The sequence below is a fragment of the Macaca thibetana genome, chromosome 1, assembly GCF_024542745.1.
Source record: "Macaca thibetana thibetana isolate TM-01 chromosome 1, ASM2454274v1, whole genome shotgun sequence".
Lineage (NCBI taxonomy): Eukaryota > Metazoa > Chordata > Mammalia > Primates > Cercopithecidae > Macaca > Macaca thibetana.
The window spans coordinates 99,883,161-99,901,551 of record NC_065578.1 but is presented as its reverse complement, the minus strand read 5'-3'; the positions used below and the strand labels follow the sequence as shown (position 1 = coordinate 99,901,551).

At 35.9% G+C, this 18,391-nt stretch overlaps 1 protein-coding gene across 7 annotated transcripts in view; it reads right to left on the bottom strand.

Moving 5' to 3' along the window:
* CDC14A (cell division cycle 14A) overlaps positions 1-18,391 on the bottom strand; it is a 172,235-nt gene that overhangs the window by 35,203 nt on the left and 118,641 nt on the right. For all 7 annotated transcript variants that reach the window (XM_050745054.1, XM_050807490.1, XM_050807497.1 and 4 more), the window contains exons 10-11: positions 16,135-16,273; positions 555-714 (exon numbers count right to left, since the gene is read on the bottom strand). In XM_050745054.1, the coding sequence (XP_050601011.1) occupies positions 555-714; positions 16,135-16,273 (299 nt within the window). The remainder of the gene's footprint in view (positions 1-554; positions 715-16,134; positions 16,274-18,391) is intronic.

Sequence of the window (18,391 nt, the reverse complement as noted above, 5' to 3'; positions counted from 1 at the left end):
TACACAATTTCCTTCCTATAAACAGAGATAGTATTACCTAACTCACCAGGTAGTTATGAATATTAAATCAGACAATATATATCAACTATTTAAGGTGGTTTGTTTACAGTAGAGCTTTAATTTTTTTTAAAAAAAGTTGTCCTAATCATGTTTTCAAGTTGGCACTTACTTTAGAAATCAGCATGAATTTGAGGCTTTCAAAGCACCACTTGTGGTATGTATTATTTCAATTGTCACATTAAAATTTTTCTTCTTGATATCTATTTTAATTTTCAAATAGAAAGTTTGCTTTTCTGTTTCCTTTCTGTAAATATTCTCCCTTACCAGAGTAGCCTCCTTTATCATTTACTCCTCAAATTATAGCTTTTTTTTTTTTTTTTAAGGGCAACTGGTTTCTTTCCTCTGCTTCTTGCTATATAGATGGATGACTCTACATCTAAAAACCTGGCACTCTCGGCATCCAGAGAAAAGACACTGCTATGTTATATATGTCCAACTGAGAAACAAATGCAGAACATCAGTTTTAAGATAGAATCTTCCTAGGGAAAACTTACCTCTCCAAATCGTTCCACATTTTGTATTTTTGAAAGATTTCCACCAATAGACATATCATCTAGGCTAGAAAGAATTTTATTAATACTTCCTTCACTGGATGGTCGATTTTTCAGTTTGGATCGGAAAATGTCTCCTTGGACCCACAACGATGCTTGTTTTCTGTAAAAACAAGCAACAAGAAAAAAAAAGACAAGAAAAAGTTATCTTTAAAACAATCTACTCTAATCTCAAAGGTATGATGTCTTATAAAGGAAAAGATTTAGCAAATAAGCATTTACAAATCAGACTAGAAAATTATATCTTAGAATAGAGAACAATGAAGTCACTTTCAAAAAGCCAAAATAAGGTTCTATATTCAACACAAATGTCATCCTCCAATATTTGTCTGTACAGTTGACTGTTGAAGTCCTCAGATGCTTAGAACAAATTCCACAGCAGTAAAGATTATGAGCCTATTTGTCTTTTAAATATAAATTTGAAATCTTCAATTTCTCAAGTAGCAATTTGATATGCCTATTTATAAAAACAGAGAGAATAACTGGACTCAAAACTGTAGATGAAAGAACTTGGGAGATATTACCCAAAAAGTACTACATACCTACTTTTGGGTGGTACCATGAAAGGTCCTCACATATAACTTTAAAAACCTACTCTTAGAATCTAAAAGCAAGGCTTATAGCCTCAATTAGATTGTCCTTAGAAAAGAAAATGTGTTTGAAGTTAATGTATAAATTTTCTTTCATTCATTAAGGCACAATCACAACTGTTTTCAAAGTTATACGAAGATAATTTAAAATATGTAAGCAAAATGACATTCTGAGGATTTTATTTTTATTGATGGAATCACCTTCATACATTTCCTCTAAGATAAACTATCCCATAAAATCACTTTATTTTTATCCTATAACACACTGTACAGAATAGAATTAAACTAAAAACACTGTGGTTCATCATAAAAAATATCAACATCCAGTGAAATAATAGCATTATCAAGGATATGCCACCAGTAAGAACAGATTTTTTTTAAAGCAACAGTATTAACTAATACTTTCTCACAAAGATTTCACATACCACATAAAATTCAGGTTAAAACACTGATCATTAGAGAAATGCAAATCAAAACCACAGTGAGATACCACCACACACCAGTAAGAATGGCTATTATCAAAAAGTTAAAAACTAACAGATGCTGGTGAGGTTACGGAGAGAAAGGAACACTTATACACTGTTGGTGGGAGTGTAAATTAGTTCAACCATTGTGGAAAGCAGTGTGGCAATTCCTCAAAGAGTGAGAAACAGAATTACCATTCATCCCAGCAATCCCATTACTAAGTATATATCTTGAAGAGTATAAATCATTCTACCATAAAGACACATATACGCAAATGTTCATGCAGCACTATTCACAATAGCAAAGACAAGGAATCAACCTAAATGTCCATCAGTGATAGACTGGATAAAGAAAATGTGGTACATATACACCATGGAATACTATGCAGCCACAAAAAAGAATGAGATCGTGTCATCTGTGGGAACACGGATGGAGCCTCCCAAACCTGCACGTTGTCCACATGTACCCTAGAACTTAAAGTATAATATATGTATATAGAGAGATATCTATATCTTTTGATATCTCTATATATACATATAGAGAGAGAGAGAGTGAGTGAGTTAGGTTGAAAGGAATAAAAATCATGATAAAAAAAGAGAAGATTCAGCTCTGTCATAAATATTGAGAAATTCAGATAAATGAAACACACATGAAGGACAGGATATACAGATGAAAGACTGAATCCCTGTCTCTCAAGAAAGGATTTCTAGTTTAGGATGAGAAAAGCAAACATATGAAGTCCAATGTTATAAACTCTACGATCAGGATTTGCACACGACCTCAGGAAAAGAGGCCCCTTACTCAATCTGAAGGAATCAAAGAGAAGTTCCCCAGCATTCCAGAAGTATCTGGAAAGATGAGCAGGACTATACAGCTAAGAGTATTGCCAAGCAAAGAAAACAACGTGGGCTGGAAAAACTGGTATCAAAGAAAACAGCACGTTTATGAACATGAATTGTTTAATTTGGCTGAAGCAGAGGCTATGAGAGATGGGCCCTGCATGTCATCCTAAGGAATTTAAATTTGATCCCCAAAATAAAGGAAAGACCTTTTAAAGGTCTTCAGGAATGAAAAAGTGGAAACAGAGGAGGAGAAGGACCTAAGAGGCTAGTTGAAAAAAACTCCAATTCCAAAAGAAGTTATAAAATGAAAATTCTGATGCTGCTGCCAACCTAAAGATGAAAATTATAAAGTGACAACTTTCACTTGCTTGGTTTGAAAGACGCAATCTGTCCCATCTCTGGAAAGGCTTGATTTGAACCTGAATATTAAAGATGAATAAGGTGTCAGAGCTGATTTGTGTGTTGCTAAGCAATGCTGTACGCAAGTGCTTCTTGAGAAAAAGCAGCACTTCACGCAAATTCCTTTTTATTGAAAATGCAAACCATGCTAGCTTTTATTGTGGTGTCTATTACTCCCTAAAAGCCTCATCTCAAACAAAAGAAGTAAAACATGTATTTTTAAGCATTTAGTATTTAAAAATCAAATCTTATGAAGCTAACACACCAGCTCAAAGTACCTTCTCCAAGAATATAGTGCATTTTCTAAAACAGCATGAAATTTACTGACCCTCTGCTAATAGGGCATGTGCTTTAAAATGACAGGAAGGGATGTGTCTTGGTTTGAATAGAGCCTTAAGAAGTACAGCCAGTGCTGGGGTCATTGTTTTCAGCCATGTCCTTGCCCTGGGTTAGTTGGGCTTAGGCTAGCCAGACATGGGACATAAGAAAATAACTAAATAATTTGGCTGTGATGAGCCAAGTTACAGTTGATTCTGATCTAGAGCCTTCACAGGTCTTTTTTTTTACATCTACTTTTAATATTCCTCTAATGAAATCCAAGCCAGTTGCACTGTTATAGTGAATATTCCTAGTTCTGAGTACAGAACACAATGGCAGCCAGCCATTGTGCAGGCTTCTGTGTGTGGCTGACCTGTCCTCCTTCACTTCCCTAAGCCCAGCCTAATCCCATCTCCACACCAACCAAACTCTTCATCTTCATCCTTCTTCCATCCTGGACACATTTTCCCAAAAAACCCAACCCTGACCACAAAGTCCATCCAAAGCCACTATTTGGTCACTTCAAGTAGAAACATAACCCACTTTCTAGCTTGGCCTAGGCCTACTCTAGCCATGACTTGAGTACCAATCTGTTTTGTGTACCTTCTATTCCACCAGCCCAGAGTTATTATGAAAAGAGAGACAGTTCCTGGCCTAAAGAAGTTGGCTAACAAAATGGTCTAACTTGCTGTCAAAGGAAGACAGATTATTCAGCCTCAAAAAGAAATTCTGATACGTTACAACATGGATGAACGTTGAAAATGTGCTAAGTAAAATAAGCCAGACACAAAAGGACAAATATTGAATGATTCCATTTGCATGAGGAATCTAGAACAGGCAAGTTCATAATGTCAGAAAATAGAACAGAGGTTTTCAGAGACTTGGGTAGGGGTTGGAGATAATGGGGATTCATTGTTTAATGGGTACATAGTTTCTGTTTGGAATGATGAAAACATTCTGGAAATAGTGCTGATGGCTGCAAAACATTATGAACATATATAAAGTCACTGAATTATACACATAATAATGGTTAAAATTGTAAGGTTTATGTTATACATATTTCATCATAATACAAAATTAATTTAAAAATTCAGTCCTATATCCAGAGTAATAACTGGCATGAGTATTTAATAATAAATTTCTGATGCAACCACTGCCAAATATTCTGATACATACTTAATTATCCTTAATACTTGAACCCATATTAGGATTTTATTTTTGCTTAGTCAGTAGTTCCAGTGTCAACTGGCAGTCAACAAATGGATCAGATAATGCAGCAGTAACTCTTGAAAAGAAAATCAGAAACTTCTATAACCGAGTGTTACTACGAAAATGTCATTTTCAATAAATAGTGTAAACTCAAACCTATGCAGTATGCCTGTAATTCTAATAAAACACAGTATCTTGTATTGTTAAATTCTGATTTTTATAGTATTTCAGATTATAATTTCTGTATTTTAGGAAACACAAAATTTTAAATCCTTAAAACAGATCATTAAAAATCTTTAGCCTATATTCCTTGACCTACTGTATGTATCTAAAAGAAAACCATAAAAGGAAATGGTACAGGTATGCAAAGGCATACAGAGTGAATATAATGGACTATGGAGACTATGGGCAAGAGAGATTAAAAACTACATATCGGGTACAATGTACACTACTCAGGTGATGGGTGCACTAAAATCTCGGAGTTCATACTATACAATTCATCTATGTAACCAATAACCACTTGCATCCCAAAAGCTATTGAAATTTAAATTTTTTTTAATTTTTCAAAAAAAGAAATGATAGAAGTCAATCTCAGCTAAAACTCAAACCATTAGTGTTAGACTTTTTCAAGCATTTTCCATTTTCTAAACAGATGTTTTTCATCTTATTTTTGGTAATTCCTGAAATAAAAAAGCAATGGTTTAACTATTAATTTCTGATCTAGCTCAATCCAATTGTGAAACTTACCAAATGCTATCGATACCAAAGTAAGATGTAGCCTAAGTTGATATCTACAGCGTAAGGATGAGCCAAACACCCTTGTTATTGAATGTAGTTCAAGGACCAGCAGCATCGCATCACCTGGGAGCCTGTTAGAAATGCAGACTCTCAGGTCTCACCTCAGACCTGGCTGAATCAGAGACTGCACTGAACAAGATCCCCCAATGATTCCTAGGCACTTTCATGTTTGAGAAGCACTGAAGACAATGGAAGGCTTGAAACAAAGTTAGAATTCTGAAAATATCCAACTAAGTAGAAGCTGATGAAGACATCTATGGTACTAAAGTAAAACAGCGGAATTTCTGATATATGGATTTAAGAATGAAAAAGAGTTCAACCATAATATTGTGCTTCTTAAAGATAACCTCGTTCAAAATGGAAGCTCTGCTTTACAGAGACAAAACTTCCTGTAAGAACCAGGTTTAGGCTTTATGTGAGTTCTCTCTGTCTCAGGAGGAAATGCAAAATAAAAGTAATGCCATATTGGGCCCCATAAGTAAAAGATCTCCATGAAGTGAAAATCCCCATGGGATCCCAACACTAGTCCCTCAATGATCCCTTTATAATGAATGAAAGCTTTAACAGATCATGATCCCCGAGGACACAGACAGATCTATCTATCTGTGATATAGGTTATGTATCACAGATAGATAATGGTACCCAAGGTCAGGGGAACATTCACACAGTAAACATTCAGTAAATAGAATCAACCAAATTGTAAAAGCAGCCTGACTCCACCTTTATAATTCTAAAGGTTGTCTCTGAGGACGTTGAGTCCAGAGTTGGCTCAAAAACAAAAAGATGTATTTTTACATCATTTTAAGAACCTTGAGGATGTTTGATAGAAAACACATTTGGGATTCAGAATGGTATTTTTGGTTTAAGAACTTTAGCTTTAAATAGAAGAAAGACACCTGATGGTTGTTTTGCAAATAGAGAGTTTTATTTATATCCTTTAAAGTTTAAATACAAAATTTCAGACTGTAACAAAGGAGAGGTCAGCCAATATGTAAATTCATCAACAACTCAAAAGGATGCTAATAAACATCTCTCTTACTGCCAGTGAATAAGAGGGCTGCTTGTTTAAGACACGGCAATTAAACACCTGGACATATTTTGGTCCTCAAGGACTAGGAGGATATGACAAACCAGCCTTTATAAGTCAGAGCTTTGGAATTAACATTCTCTAAAAAGCACTGATTGACTTTTCACCTTTAAAAGAATACAATCACTTTAACTTGTTCAGTCATTTTTGACAGGTGAAAACCTAACAGAAAACGTTTTTACCCTCTTATTTCTTGCTTAATGAACACATTACTTATTCATGCTTTTGCGTCATCATTGACTTCATACTCTTCGTCTCTCCGATCATTAGTCTTCAAAGCCTTGTATTTTTTTTTTTCTTGAAATGTCCCTGGTACCCATCTCTAACTCTTCAGTCCAACTTCTATCCTCTTTTGATAAGTCCTTGTCTCTCTGAGATGGATGATAATAGTCTCCTTTTTAGCCTCTCTGATTCCAATCTCCATCCACCCAATTCATCTTACACATTGTTGCAACCCAAGCTTCCTTAAATAACACTTAAGTCACACGACTCCTCTATATGCTCTTATTCATCATCCTTTCTAATTTGGAGTATTTGGAATTAAATACTCCAAATTAGAAAGGATGATGAATAAGAGAAGTTCAGAATATGCATGTTCATCACTAGGATCTGCATCTCTTACTGTAATATTTGCTATCTATACAAAGCAGATGTATTAATTTCCTAAGGATATTGTAAAGCACTGCCATAAATGTGGTGGTTTAAAAGAACACAAATTTACTTTCTTACAGATCTGGAGTTAGAATTCTGAAATCAGTTTCACTGAGCTGAAGCAGTGACAGTAGGCAGGGCTGGTTCCACTACAGGCTTTGAGGAGATAATTTGTTTCCTAGCCTTTTTCAATTTAGAGTGGCTGCACATATTCCTTGCCTTATGGCTCCTTCCTCCATCTTTAAAGTGCATCAATCCAATCTCTGTTTCAGTCATCATTTCGGCTTCTCCTCTAAATGGCTCCTCCTGGGTCCCTCTTCTAAGGACACTGTGATTATATTGGGCCCACCCAAATAATCCAGGATAATCTCCCCACATCAACATCCTTAACTTAATCACTTCTGCAAAGTCCTTTTTTCCATATACAGTAACATTCACAGCTGGCACAATTCACAGGGATTAAAACATGCATATATTTGGGGAGACACTATTCAGACTGCCACAGCAGATTCCATGCCAAAAATTATAGCCAGACTAATTACCTTAAAATATAAGGCAATAATACCATTTCTGGAAAATGAAGTAGATGTACTTTTCCCTATTCTTCCCAATAAGTAAAATTTAAAATCCTATATATATTTTTTAAAAAAATAACAAGACTCTGAAAAATAGAAAAGAAAAAGGCAGAGTGGTTGGAACTTTGAGACCTAAGTAATGAAATGGTGCTGAGTACCTCGAGTTTTCTTTTTGCCTGACTTAGCCCAGTCTTAGGGCTAAGAAGATAATGATCCAAAATGCCAACAGAGCCGGGGTTTTTTGGTTTTGTTTGTTTTTTTTGTTTGTTTGTTTGTTTGTTTTTTTTTTTTTTTTTTTTTTTTTGCAACGGAGTCCTGCTCTGTCACCCAGGCTGGAGTGCAGTGGCGTAATCTCGGCTTACTGCAACCTCCGCCTCCTGGGTTCAATTGATTGCCTCAGCCTCCGAAGTAGCTGGGATTAGAGGCATATGCCACCACACACAGTTAATTTTTGTATTTTTAATAGAGACGGAGTTTCATCATGTTGACCAGGTTGGTCTCGAACTCTTGACCTCATGTGATCTGCCTGCCTTGACCTCCTAAAGTGCTGGGATTACAGGCATGAGCCACTGTGCCCAGCCCAGAGCTGATATTTTTAAAGCCCAAAGAAAAGCCTGCTCTGTCTAGTCAAAGGAACAGGAAAAGGGTATCCTAGAAGACAAAAAACATTTCAACAACTGCTCTTCTCCAGCCAAACCCCACAGGAAAAAAACTGTGGCCCTAACCCTGACAGCCAGCAAAGACTGAGAGGGATCCTGGATTTCCACGCTGCCAGGCTGTAGGCAGGCACCCCTATACCCTTTGTCAGTCACTCACCAGAGAAGTGTTAAAGAAGGCTAAGTTGGGAGTCAGGTAATGAGATCCCCCAGTTTCCGCCCCACTCCTCACTAAGGTATTAATGGTGGAACCTGGAAGTTCACCTCAATCAGGCAGTGACCAGCAACCCTCCCTTATCAGCTGGAGTGGTGTCACAGGAGGCCTAGTGGAGAGTGAAGACTTTCACCAACACCCTTCAGCAACAAGGTGACCCCTATTACAGTGTCAGTGCAGACCAGATGGGAAGCCAGAACTCCCACCTCCACCCACCAGCAACAAGAAGTCTCTCAACCTTGGACATCAACAGAGGCTGAGTGCAGAATCCAGATTCCTGCCTCCACCTGGTAGTAGCAATGTGGCAACCCCCCACCCCCCAACCCAACTGCCACCACCTTCCCCTGCTGGAGCATGTAAGAAGCCAGATACAACAGAATGTTTAAGTAAGATCCAGAGTCTCACAACATACTAGGAAAATGTTCAGGTTAACATTTTCTGACCTTGACATTGACTGAAGGAAAAGACATGATCACTAAATGCCAACACCAAGATAACAGAGATGTTAGAAGAATTTGACAAAGATTTAAAAGTAGCCATGACAAAAATGCCCCAACAAAGACACACGAAACAACTGACAAAATAGGAAGTTTCAGCAAAGAAACAGATATAAAGAAAACCAAATAGGAAGTTTAGAATAGTATATAAAAAAAATGTAAAATTCAGCGAGTGGGTTAAACGGCAGAATTGAGAGATGAGAGAATTTGTGAAGCTGAAGATAGAATAGTAGAAACTATCCAATCTGAAAGAGAAAATAAACTAAAAATAAAATGAAGAGAGTCCCAGAGAGCTGTGGGACTTAAAAACCGAACACTCATGTCAACAGAGTTCCAGAAGGAGAGAAAAAAGAGGACAGGGTTCAGAAAGTACTTAAGTAAATAATAGCTGAAAAACCTTCCAAATTTGACAAGGTATAAACCAAAACATTCGAGAAGCTGAGTAAACCTCAAAAAAGGATAATTCCAATGAAATCCACACCCAGACACATTGCCAAAATCCTGAAAACTACAAACGAGCCGAAGGAAATAAATATAAAAACATGAACCAATGAAATTAAAAATAAACAAAAATATAAGGAGAAAATTAATGAAACAAAGAGCTGATTCTTTGAAAAGATCAATAAAATTGTCAAACTTCTAGCGAGACTGACAAAGGGAAAAAATATATATAAATTACTAACATCAGAAATGAAGCCAAGAAAATCACTACAGGCCCTGCAAACATAAAGGAATACTAAAAAAAAAAAAAAAAGCAACTCTACAAACATAAATTTGACAATTTAGATGAAACTGGCTAATTCCTCAAAAAACAAACTACAATAATTCACCCAATATGAAATGGAGTATTTATCTATTAAGGAAATTGAATTCATAATTTTAAAAAGAAATCCCCAGGCCCAGATAATTTCACTGGAGAATTCTATCAAGCATTTTAAGAATTCACACCAGTTCTCACAATCTCTTCCAGGAAACAGAGAAGAACAATTCCCAATTCATTTCATGAAGCCAGTATTATCCTGACACAAAACCCAGACAAAACAGTACAAAAAAAGAAAACTACAAACCAATGTTACTTATGAATATGGACATAAAAATTTTTAACAGAGTTCAGCAATATATAAAAAGAATTACTCACCATGACCAAATGGGGTTTATTCCAGGGACATAAGGCTCCTTCAATATACAAAAAACAATTGACGTAATCTACCATATTAACAGTCTAAAGAAGAAAATCATGTGATCTTATCAATCAATGCCGAAAAAGTATTTGACAAGTCTCAACACCCATTCATGATAAGAACTCTCAAAAACATAGAAATAGAGGGGAGCTGCCTCAACTTGATACAGAACATCTATGGAAAACCTCAATTAACATACTTAATCCAGGTGAATGCCTGGATGCTTTCCTTCCAAGACTGGGAGCACGACAAGGATGTCTGCTCTTGTCACTCTTATTCATTACAGTGCTGGAAGTTTTAGCCTGTCCAACAAGGGAAGAAAAGGAAACACAAGGTATATAGATTAGAAAGAAAATAAAACTGTCCCATTTGTGGTTGAAAAAGCAATCCCCAAGAATTTGCACATACATACACACACACGCCCCCACACAAAACTCCTAGGTTTCAGGATACAAAATAAACATAGAAAAATCAACTGTGGCCAGGCAGGGTGGCTCACACCTGTAATCCCAGCACTTTGGGAGGCCGAGGTGGGAGGATCACCTGAGGTCAGGAGTTCGAGACCAGCCTAGCCAACATAGTGAAACCCTATCTTAAAAATACAAAAAATTAGGTGGGCGTGGTGGCACACACCTGTAATCCCAGCTACTTGGGAGGCTGAGGAGGGAGAATCACTTGAACCCCGGAGGCGGAGGTTGCAGTTAGTCAAGATCGTGCCATTGCACTCCAGCTTGGGCAACAAGAGCGAAACTCCATCTCAAAAAAAAAAAAAAAAGAAAAAAAAATCAACTGTATTTCTACATACTAGCAATGAACATATGGACATAAATACCATTTATAATTGCTAAAAAAAAAAAAAGTACTTAGATGTAAATTTAACAAAAAAGGACTTGCATCCAGAAAACTATGCAATGCTGATGAAATAAATCAAAGAAGATCTAAATAAATGAAAAGACCTATCATGTTTATGGATTAGAAGACTCAACAATAGTAAAGATGTCAATTCTCCCCAAATCAATATAGAAGATTAACATACTTCCTATTAAAATCCCAGAAACATTATCTGTAGATTTAGACAGGCTTACTCTAAAATTTATATGAAAAGGAGAAGAAAGTGGAATTGCTCAGAATATTTTGTTAAAGAAGGAGAAAGTGGAAGGAATCACTCTTCCAATGTTAAGGCTCACTATATGGGTTCAGTAATCAAGACAGAGTGGTACTGAAGGAAGGAGACACATAGGCCAATGGAACAGAACAGAGAACAAAGAAATAGATCAACACAAATACATCCAAATGATTTTTGATACTGCTATAGAAACAATTCAGTAGAGAAATTGAATTTTCAACAAAAATGGTACTGAAGCAACTGGGCATGCATAGGCCAAAAAAAAGAAGCTTGACCTAAGTCTCACACATTATGAAATAAACAAAAAACCTCAAAATTCATCACAGACTTAAATATGAATGTAAAACTATAAACTTTTTAGAAAAAAAATACGAGAAATCATTGAGTACTAAGAGTCTTAGACAATATCAAAAAGAAAAAAGTGATAAAAGGGATTTCATCAAAATTTAAAACTTTTATTCTGTAAAAGATCCTATTAAGAGGATGAAAAGACAAGTTATAGACTGAAAAAAAACTTGAAAAACATTTATCAGACAAAGGACTAATATCTAGAATATACGAAGGTAGACCTTAGTTATCAAGAAAAAGCAAATTAAAACTCTAAAGCAAGTTACCACTTTAAAAAATCTAATGGCTTAAATTTAAGAGACTGACAAACCATTGCTGATGAGAACATAAACAGGCATATCTACTTTGGAAAACTGTTTAATAATTCTAACGCTGAATGCACACATACCCAACTGCTTCACTCACAGGTATATCTCTAACAGATAGGTGTACCAAAAGATATGAAATAGCTAATGAAGCTGAATCGCTTTTCGCATGTTTATTGGCCATGTGTACATTCTCTTCTATGAAGTATCTTTTCGTGTTTCTTACACATTTTTTATCAGATTGTCTTTTTATTGTTAATTTGTAGGATTCTAAGTATTCTGGGTACTAGTATGGTGCCCCTTATTATGTGATGCAAATATTCTCCTACTCTTGTGGTTTTCATTTTCACTCTCTTAACAGTGTCTTTGATGAAGAGAATTCTACAATTTCAACTCAGTTATAGGCTTTCTGTGTACCACTTAAGACATCTTCGTTAACTTCAAAGTATGAATATATTATTTTATGCTATCTTCCAGAAGCTTTACTGATTTTTCTGTCACACTTAGATCAACAACTCATCAGGAATTCCTTTAAAAAAAAGGTTGTGAGATAGGAGCCAAGGTTCTTTTTTTCCCCATATGGATATCCAGTTGACCCAGCAGAATTTACTAAAAAGACCTTTTCCTGTTGCTCTATCATGTCACCTTTATCATAAATCAAGTGTCTGTATATGTCTGAATTTGTTTCTGCACTTTATATTCTATTCTATTGGTTAATTTCTCTGTCTTGACACCAATACCTCAACATCATAATTGCTGCAGTTTTAAAATGAATCCATGTCTGGGAGTGTAAACCCTCCAGCTGTGATCTTATTCAAGATAATCTTTATCTTTTCATTTATTTATAACTTCTTTAATTTCTCTCAATAAAAAAATTTCTTTGGTTTTCTGTGTAGAGATATTGCACATCTCTAACCTGAAGTTACTGGATGCACTGTAAATGGTATAATTTTTTAGGTTTTATTTTCTAATTTAAGGCTAGTATATGGAATTACAACTGATTGTGCTCCTGTGTAACCACAACCCAAGATAAGATACAGAACATTTCCAGCACTCTAGAAAGTTCCATCATGCTTTTTGGGGGGGTCAGTTTTCCTTGACACACCTCAGAAGCAATTGCTTTCTGATTTCTATCACCACAGAATAGTTTTGCTTGTTCTTGGGCTTTATCTATACAGCATGTATTATTTTATGTCTGGCTTTTCTTCCCCTCTTACAATAATATGATATTCATCTATGTTGAGTATATCAGTAATTCATTCTTTTTTATCGCTGGTTAGTATTTCATTTTATGAACATATTATGATATGTTCACTTATAAATTGTTGATGGACATTTGGATGATTTCTAATTTTGGGCTATTATGAATAAAGCAACTGTGAATATTCTTGTACAAGTCTTTTTGTGGACAAATGTTTTCATTTTCCTTATTTAAATACCTAGGAATGAAATCATTGGGTCATAGGGTTAAATATAGATTAACGTTATGAGAAACTGCCAAATAATTATACACCAATTGGTTAACACATGAGAGTTCCAGTTACTCCATATCTTTGCCAGCATTCTGTAGTAAAACTTCTTTTTTGTTTGTCATTTTGGTTGACATAAAAAAGTATCTCATTGTGGTTTCAATTTCTATTTCCCTGATGGCTAATGATGTTGGATATCTTTTCATATACATATATTACCTTCTGTGAGATATCCGGTCAAGGCTTTTGCCCATTAAAAAATTAACTTTTAAAATTGCTTCTTAATAGTTTTTAATATATGTGTACAAGTCTTTTGTCAGATACGTATACTGTGTGCCTTTTAATTAGCAGAATTTTAAAATTGTGCTAAAATTTTTGAAAATTGACTTTGTATCCTGCAATCTTACAGGATTTCTAAGTTTTTGGGTTTTTTTAATTGCATTGGTTAAGATTTCCAGTATAATATTAGAAGTAGTGAGAGTAGACACCCTTGTTTTGTTCCTGATCTTACAGGAAAAGCATCACCATTAAATATAATTTTATATAATTTTAGCTGTAGAGTTTTCATAGATTATTTTTATCTGAATGAGGAAATTTCCTTCTATTTCTAGTTTATTGAAAGTTTATATTAAAAATGGGTACTAAACTTTGTCAAATTTTTGAACATCTATTGAGATAATCACATAATTTTTCTACTTTTTGTGTTAATGTGGTGAATTATATTGATTTTCTAATACTGAACCATGATGGTCATGATGTACTATCTTTTTTATATAGCTGGATTTGACATGCAGTGTTTCTTTAGGAACTCTGTGCTTATGATCATGAGGAATATTCACCATCTGTACATCATTTTGGAGGAATTTCTGTTCAAATCATTTACCTATTTTATATTAAGTTGTTTTCTTGAGTTTTGAGAGTTCTTTATATACAGCTTAAGTATCTATAAATTTAAAAATCTTTCTTCAGCCTAGAGTGCCTTTGCCTCATAACTCTAATTTCTTCTCTTACTATTTTGAGATATGGCAGAGAGAAAGAGTATAATAGGGAGGTTGGAGGGAGTACGCAGCCATGAAACATGAGGGCTGTGTTATCTGACACCCTGAGAAAGCTAGGTGACCCTGACTGGTAGAATTCTCTGCTATATCTCCTCACCTTGCGAGCTGTACTTAGCAGAATGCCTGGGGCAATAGGTACAGAGATACCTATTAAATGACAAGCAATAATTTTAAGATATTGATTAAACGGTTTAAAGAACTAGGCTTAGGAGTATTTGGTTTTTTAACCCTAAGACCATTTCTTCAACTTCAGTAATTAGTATAATAAAAACCTGGCAGATACATGGCACAAAGCTCCAGGCTACAGGCACATAAAATGCAAAACAGAGAAATAGAGGAAGACAATGGCTGAGAATCTGATCAAGAATAAAGCTCCAAAATAACAGAATTATTTTATTTGTACCTCACAGGTAAAAACAGATAAATCTCTGTCTTTGTAATGATCCTGTCCGTGCATGTTTTTCTAACGCATTCATTATACTTCTGCATCATTCTTTTAAGCTAAAGTATAACCGCTCATTTTTCAGCACTTCTTAATCAGTTATTACCTCTAGGATTGGCAACTAAAGTAATTCATTCCTCAGCAGGCTCAAATCCTCTTATTCATTTCAGATGCTAAGAGTTTACTTACGGCATCTTCCTATGAAATTCATGATCATTTCTTTATGAATTCACACATGATCATGATCATTAAAACTGGAAAGGAATAATTACATTTAAATTGGAAATAACTAATTATATGGAAAAGAATGCTATTCTAAAGAGAGCCATCAGTCGGGCATAGTGGCTCACACCCATAATCCCTGCACTTTGGGAAGTCAACGTGGGAGGACTGATTGAGCCCAGGAGTTCAAAACCAGCCTGGGCAACATAGTGAGACCCTGTCTCTACAAAAAATTAAAAATTAAAATTAAAATAAAATAGGGTCAACCCAGCATAAAAAGAAAAAAAAATGAAGTTTCAGTAAAAGATATCACTAATGAATAGTATTTCAGAGCTGGACCTAGATCTACCAGTACTAACTTCATCTTCTCATTTTATTAATGAGTACATTGAGATATGTTCTAACATTCTAAGAAGAAAGGATTGTATCCTACAGTTTAAATCTCTCTATCTCTTGGGCTGAGGCTAGACAAAAAGTTAATGAATGAAAGGCTATGGGAATAAATGAATGAGTGAATAAATAAGTATTCTTCTAAATAATGGTCATAAAGCTAGTTAGTGGCAGAGTCAGAAATAAAACCCAGTTCTCCTCCTTTTTTCTTCTGTGGTAACTTCTTGGGTAAATTCATAAGTTGTATCTACATTAGCAGTTTAGTTAGTTGTCAGGAGAACAGCAATCTTACCAAAATCACTGAGTGACCTTAATTGTGTTTTTCTTTTTCCCATTATGCTTTAAGACATGCAAACAAAAGAAAAGAATGAAAAGTGCCAAGTGGGATGTCATAAGAAAATTGCACTGTAGCCAGATCACACATAGAAAATGACAGAAAAAGGGTAGGCAGAGATGGCTCTGTGATTTTCTTCTCACTCTCACCTGATCTAAGAGATATAAAAGGTACAAAGTTAGAATGCATTAGCTGTCAAATCAACAATATTCTATTAGAGGCACACACTTCTCTTAACAATGGAGCCATTTTATAACCACAGGCTGACATGGTCCACAACCAGGGGAACAAGAGGTAGAAAAGATCAAGGACAGGCTATAATGTGATAATGGGGACAATATACTTACTCTTCCAGAAAGTGCTGTTGGGGTCCTATAATAGAACCTGGCCGGCATATTCTAATCCAAGCAATTATTTCAGCGTGTGTAAACCTGTAGTGTTTCATTACATAACAGGCTATCAATGTCCCTGTTCTTCCAAGACCAGCTGTAAGAGAGGGAAACAGAATAAGAAATATAAAGTCTAGCAAATGCTCCCACAAAAACACTGAAATCAAACCTTGCCCAGAAACTGCTCTGCATTCAAGTGTGATGATATTATCAACAGCTAATAAACATAACTGCTATCATGTAAAACTCATTTTTTCTTTAAACAATGGAAAGGGCAAAATGAAGCTGCCATAGATTTGGGGGCAAGAAAGTGATGGGACAAAAAGCAAATGGGTCTGGCAGCAGCATCACTGGCTGGATTGGAAAAGCCAGAGATGAAAGCAAGAGAGATGAGATGGAAGGCAGGGGCAGGGAAGCAAGGATGGCTGAAGGAGGTTGGGATGAGGATGGAAAGGGATGAGGCCGAGCAAATGCAATAAAGAGGAAAAGATGAATTAGAAATCCATTAGGACTGGGTCACAGGGAAAGTTATAGGTAAGTGACATTTCTGACCTAGAAAACTGGTACAATGTTGACTTCATCCATGAAAACATTTAGTTAGAAAAAGAAATAAGGAAAAAAAAAATGTATGTGTGTATGTGCGTGTGTGTGTGTGTGTGTGTGTGTAAAACAAAACAAAGTAGGGGAACGTTGATAGTTTCATTTTTTACATGTTCAAGAATCTTTTGCTTTTGAGGGGACCTTTGTCAGCGTTCCCTGACCAAACAATAAAGGTGGTTTTCTCTTATCTCCCAGTACTTGGGAGCACACAGTACTTCAGCAAATCTAAGACTACTGTCGTGTAGCATCTAAGTTCCACTAAGAAAGAAAAAAATTAAACTATGACACGCTCTCAATTTTAAGATGAATTCTAATTTCAGAAATGTTAAAATGTGAAAAAGGTATGTCTTTAAATCAGTGTTCCTCAACCTTTTTTACAGTATTGTTCCTTCCAGGAGCCTCTTTAGATATTTTATTCCTAATCAATCCAAATGAAATTTCACTGTCACAGATAGACTGCATATCTGTTTATGTAAATCTGTGCTTTATAAAAAAAAAAAAAAAAAGTTTTTCATCCCACCAAAACAACAATTTTGTCCCCTTGGGGGCAATATTCTTGGATTGAGAATATATATTGAAAATGCAAATTAAAGGACAATCAATCTGATGTCTACAGATACCTGACATTTCCTTCCCATTAACCCTTCCTTTTTTTTTTTTTTTTTTTTAGACTGAGTTTCGCTGCTGTTGCCCAGGCTGGAGTGCAATGGCACGATCTCGGCTCACCGCAACCTCCGCCTCCCAGGTTCAAGCGATTCTCCTGCCTCAGCCTCCCGAGTAGCTGGGATTACAGGCATGCACCACCATGCCCAGCTAATTTTGTATTTTTAGTAGAGACAGGGTTTCTCCATGTTGGTCAGTCTGGTCTCGAACTCCTGACCTCAGGTGATCTGCCCTCCTTGGCCTCCCAAAGTGCTAGGATTACAGGCGTGAGCCACAGCTCCCGGCTAACCCTTTCTTTTAAAGAAGTATTCATACTCTGTTTTATTAGATGAGGTGTGTGTATGTTCTGCTTTAATCTGAAGGGACTCTTGTCCCAGATCAAACATCAATGTTCTTTAGAGGGGTGAGGTTTAATTGTGGTCTCAGTGGGGCTCCCCATTGTTTACGATTAAGAGTTCTGAGTAATTTGCCTTCTATTTCACCCAGTGCCTATCATTGTTAATTCCCTAGATGCCTGGCAAGACTACAAGCAACCGTATAAATAAAACATAGGTGACATCCTGGAGCAGAAGCCAGAGCCCAGTGAGTTTCCAGAGTTCTTCCTTCAAGTCACCAATGTGGGTGTGTATCTGGAGAGAAAGTTCTTCCTTCAAGTCACCAATGTGGGTGTGTATCTGGAGAGCAAAGGGCCTTCCTTATGGAGACAACGCTGTCTCTCACTGCTGCCCGCTGGGCAAAGACCTGGATGGCTCCCTCACTTAAGTTCCTGTTCACACTCACAACCAAAAAGGAGGTGCAGGAAATTTTCCAATTTCTCTGAAACTAAAGCAGCTTCCCCCTTTTAAAAAAGAGTCTATAATTTTGATCTATAAAAAGAACGTACTTAGCACTCAATAGTTAGGAGCTCTTACCACAACTGAACAGAATAGGAACATTTCACTAAGTTTCTATA